At 44.4% G+C, this 4,935-nt stretch overlaps 1 protein-coding gene across 1 annotated transcript in view; it reads right to left on the reverse strand.

Annotated features, from left to right (window-relative positions):
* elmo1 (engulfment and cell motility 1 (ced-12 homolog, C. elegans)) overlaps nt 1-3,980 on the reverse strand; it is a gene marked incomplete at its 3' end in the record, with an annotated part of 191,011 nt that extends 187,031 nt beyond the window's left edge. Inside the window, exons 1-3 of the mRNA XM_079522966.1 lie at nt 3,913-3,980; nt 3,390-3,440; nt 2,208-2,377 (exon numbers count right to left, since the gene is read on the reverse strand). Of these exons, the coding sequence (XP_079379092.1) occupies nt 2,208-2,332 (125 nt within the window). The 5' untranslated portion in view covers nt 2,333-2,377; nt 3,390-3,440; nt 3,913-3,980. The remainder of the gene's footprint in view (nt 1-2,207; nt 2,378-3,389; nt 3,441-3,912) is intronic.
* Between the last annotated feature and the right edge of the window lie 955 nt (nt 3,981-4,935).

Below are 4,935 nucleotides of genomic sequence, written 5' to 3' on the forward strand. Positions count from 1 at the left end.
AAAAATAATCGATATATCCATTCAAACAGGAATTGTTTGGAGAACAATACATTACAGTTTCAGCCATACTTCTGAATATATATATATATATATATGTGCACGCCTTTGTTGTTGTTCACTCTAACACACCTGCACAGAAAAAAAACCCATGGTTCACCACACACACCTGTTATGATCCATCGCGCACGGACACATGCACGCACGCACACACAGTAAATGCCTATGGTTCACCACAGATACCTGTTGTGATCCAGCACGCGCACACACATGCACGCACACACACACTAAATCCCTATGGTTCACCCTGACCACAGACACCTGTTATGATCCATAACAAACGCGCGCGCGTGCACACACTCACACTCACACTCACACACACACACACACACACATACATACACACACACACACATACACATACACATACACATACACACACACACACACACACACACACACACACACACATACACACACACACACACACACACGTGTGCTCCATGTTGATCGCCTGTCTAAACACACACCAGACTGTTTACTGTCTGGGCCCAGACAACTGAAACCAGAAGGTTTTGGTCGGCTGCTGCTCTGCACTAACCTGACCGACACGTTGTGAGCTTGTAGATCTGCTATTTTTTGTCCAAAAGTGCCCTCTTAGGGGGTTGCAGCCCCTGCCCCTCTAACACTCTCTGCACGTCCCTGGTCTGGAGCACTTAACCCATTCTGACCTGAGATCAGATTCTAAAAATGTCTTCTACATCCTGACAGTTTTCTGAAAAAACTATGTTTCTATGTCAGTCGTTCTTCGATTTTTCAAAAATGGCAGACCTACAAGCTCGTAGCGCGCCACTCGGTGGCGCGCTATGAGCTTGTAGATCTGCTATTTTTCAATAGCTAAATAATGCTTAGTTAAAACACCAAAACGGGTTCCCGTCCAGAATGGGTTAAGCTGTTAAAACACATGCTAATTTTTGTATGCTATTTTTGACTCATATGTGACTTGAAAAATGAATAAAGAAACTTTGATAAAAAATTTAAAAAAAACCACTCCTTTCTGTCCAAACTCATCAGCAAGTTCTCACACAAGTTCCAGTTTGGATGGAACTTTAATCGGTTTCTTTGTTTTTTTTGTTTTGTATTCAGACGCCGTCGTCGGGCGGGAAACCTCATATGGCCTCAACTTTTCAGGAATAAACTGAATGAACGACTTCATTCAAAAAGTAGTGAAAATAGCCGATCTACAAGCTCACTTCTTCTTTTTTTTTTTTTTGTAATCCTTTATTTACCCAGGGAAGTAGCTGCTCATTTTCAGCAACGCCCTGCACATAGAAACACACACACACACATTAAAACCTGGGAGCTGACCAGTACAACCACAGTCTTATACTGTTGGCCACTAAGCAGCTCCAGGGGGAGCAATTGGGGGTTCAGTGCCTTGCTCAAGGGCACTTCAGCGGTGTTGGGTGAGTGATGACAATCACTTCCCAACCCAGATCTTTCCTGCCCGTCCGGGGAATCGAACCGGCAACCTTTCGGCAACAAGGGCGCTCCTCTAACCCTTAGGCCACCGCTGCCCTACTATGCGGTCGCGTTGTGAGCTTGTAGATCGGCTATTTTCACTACTTTTTTCTCAACACTCTTGAATAACAAAGTAGGGTGTACAGTAAGTACCGGGAAAAAAGAAGAACCCATAAAAAAAAAAGAAATATGGAGATACGAGATTTCTTGACTCGACAGCGACGATTTTGCCTGCCAAGTCTCTGAGGAGACAGACGCTAAACCAAAGTGTGGTACAACAACGCATACACACACACACACACACACACACACACACACACACACACACACACACACACACACACACACACACACACACACACACACACACACACACACACACACACACACACACACACACACACACACACACACACACACACACAGTCCAATCGAAGTCTATCAAACAGACAACACGCGCGCGCACAAAATGTGGAAAAAAATTACGTTTGGAACGGCAACTTAGAACAAACAATAGCTACCACACAGACAGATGGTACGATAGGCATGATACTTACTGTGTGTGCGTTTGTGCGTGCGTGTGTGTGTGCGTGCGTGCGTGCGTGCGTGCGTGCGTGCATGCGTGCGTGCAGTGCGTGCGCGCGTGCAGTGCGTGCGTACGTGCGTGCAGTGCAGTGCGTGCCACTCACTCTGTCCCGCTCTCCACCTGGTTGGTGAGCAGGGAGATTCCGTCCAGGTTGATGAACTCCTGGGCGAAGGTGATGTCTCTGGAGGCCTTGGCCAGGTCCTTCAGGCCCTCCAGCTTGGCGTCCATGCTGGAAGACTGGATCCTCTCATGGAGCTTAGCCGCCGTCTGGGACTGGAGGAGGAGGAGGCAGGGAGAGGACAATTAATTAACCCTTTTTGGACAGAAGTCGATTAAAAAATGTATTCTAAATCCTAAAATTTTTCTGAAAAACCCATGTTTCTATGTCAGTGGGGATCAACCTTTTTCATGTCAAGGACCCCCAGAATTATCTCTATTGGGCCACGGACCCCCATCTCAAAATATGTAGTTCCAGGGACCCCCCCAGAAGCCAATATTTTAGTTAAAAATGTTCGCTCTGAAATATATATTCAAAGTTTTGTGCCACATTTTCACGATTTTTCAAAAATAGCAGATCTACAAGCTCATAGCGCGCCACTCGGTGGCGCGCTATGAGCTTGTAGATCTGCTATTTTTCAATAGCTAAATTATAACATAATGTTTAAAACACCAAAAGGGGTTCCCACCCAGAATGGGTTAATTAACACCATTTAGACCTGAGGACCATTCTACAAATGTAACTAAATGTGACTAAATGTGACTAAATTTGACTGAGGAAGTACTGCCATTGGATTTTTTTTAAATTTTCGTTTTTTTTTATGTCATATGAAAGCAGGGAATCATAGCTTCAAATTGACATATTGGGCAGACGGGTTTAAAAACACTCCTTTCTGTCCAAACTCATTAGCAAGTTCCAGTTTGGATGGAACTTTATTCGGTTTCTTAGTTTTTTTGTTTTGTATTCAGACGCCGTCGTGGGGCCGGAAACCTCATATGTCCAAAAAAAAAACTTAAATAAATGGAATGAACAACTTCATTCGAAAATGAGTGAAAATAGCCGATCTACAAGCTCGTAGATCGGCTATTTTCACTACTTTTTTCTCAACACTCTTGAATAACAAAGTAGGGTAAGTGCCGGGAAAATAAAATAACCCATAAAACGTAAGAAATATGGAGATACGAGATTTCTTGACCCGACAGCGACGATTTTGCTTGCCAAGTCTCTGAGCCAAGTCTTCTGTATTACTCTGGAATAATACAAAAAATAAAACATTGAGGAACTTACAGGAGACTCGGTCAGGCGCAGGATGGACCCGTTCTTGATGTCATTGCGGTTCTGCAGAGAGAAGTTGACAAGGGAAAATATATATAAAAAAATCACACCCGTGTGAACTGAGTGGTGCAAGGTCTTATATAGCCTGATCAGCTGTGGTCTGACGTAATGTCAGTGACCATAGTAACCATGCTCATTTTTTGGGTCCCACGTACAGGTACACACACGTACAGGCACACACGTACAAACATAGATACAGACAAAGCTGGTTGTTGGAGTGTTTTGCACCACTCAAAAATAAAAAAAACGCTCTGAGCGAGCGCCCGGAGGCACACAGGACGTTTTAGCATAACGTCTATAGGAGAGAGAGAGAGAGAGAGAGAGAGAGAGAGAGAGAGAGAGAGAGAGAGAGAGAGAGAGAGAGAGAGAGAGAGAGAGACACAGAGAGAGAGAGAGAGAGAGAGCGAGAGAGAGACACAGAGAGAGAGAGAGAGAGACACAGAGAGAGAGAGAGAGAGAGATAAGGGGGGCCAACCTTTTCTGTGATGTAGAAATTTGTGGAGTCAGCGTTCTGCAGAGCGTAGTTCTCGTGGTTCCCCAGAGACCAGCTGATAAAAAAAAGACATTAAACATTTTTAATAAAAAGATTATTATGTGTACGTTAACAAAATAATGCTATGCGGGCTGCGCTGCGTATACTTAGTAGAGCAAAACTAACAGATAGCTCATTAGAGTTCAAAACACGAGAGAGAGAGGCAGAGAGAGAGAGAGAGATACAGAGAGAGAGAGAGTGGGGACAACCAACTGGGCCTGTTGGTTCTGGACCGGAAGTAGGCAGAAATGCATTGGACTCATGCAGGCAACAGCCCAGCTTTAATGATCTTAAATCCCTCTATTTTTAATTGTTTTGTAGTAATAGTACAACATAAACATTAAAGAGACTTTAGTCTCTTTAGTTGCACACACACTCATATTTCCAACTGTAATGTATTTCCAACTCCAGCTGGTCTCAGTTCAGGCTGCATGAACAGCGCTCGAGCGCTCGGTTTCTGCCCCCTCTATATCGTAACTCTTCTATTAGATGGCTCTGGGTTTCTGCCCCCTCTATATCGTAACTCTTCTATTAGATGGCTCTGGGTTTCTGCCCCCTCTATATCGTAACTCTTCTATTAGATGGCTCTGGGTTTCTGCCCCCTCTATATCGTAACTCTTCTATTAGATGGCTCTGGGTTGCTGCCCCCTCTATATCGTAACTCTTCTATTAGATGGCTCTGGGTTTCTGCCCCCTCTATATCGTAACTCTTCTATTAGATGGCTCTGGGTTCTGCCCCCTCTATATCGTAACTCTTCTATTAGATGGCTCTGGGTTTCTGCCCCCTCTATATCGTAACTCTTCTATTAGATGGCTCTGGGTTTCTGCCCCCTCTATATCGTAACTCTTCTATTAGATGGCTCTGGGTTGCTGCCCCCCTCTATATCGTAACTCTTCTATTAGATGGCTCTGGGTTTCTGCCCCCTCTATATCGTAACTCTTCTATTAGATGGCTCTGGGTTTCTG

Source organism: Electrona antarctica (assembly GCF_951216825.1).
Source record: "Electrona antarctica genome assembly, chromosome: 15".
Classification (NCBI taxonomy): domain Eukaryota; kingdom Metazoa; phylum Chordata; class Actinopteri; order Myctophiformes; family Myctophidae; genus Electrona; species Electrona antarctica.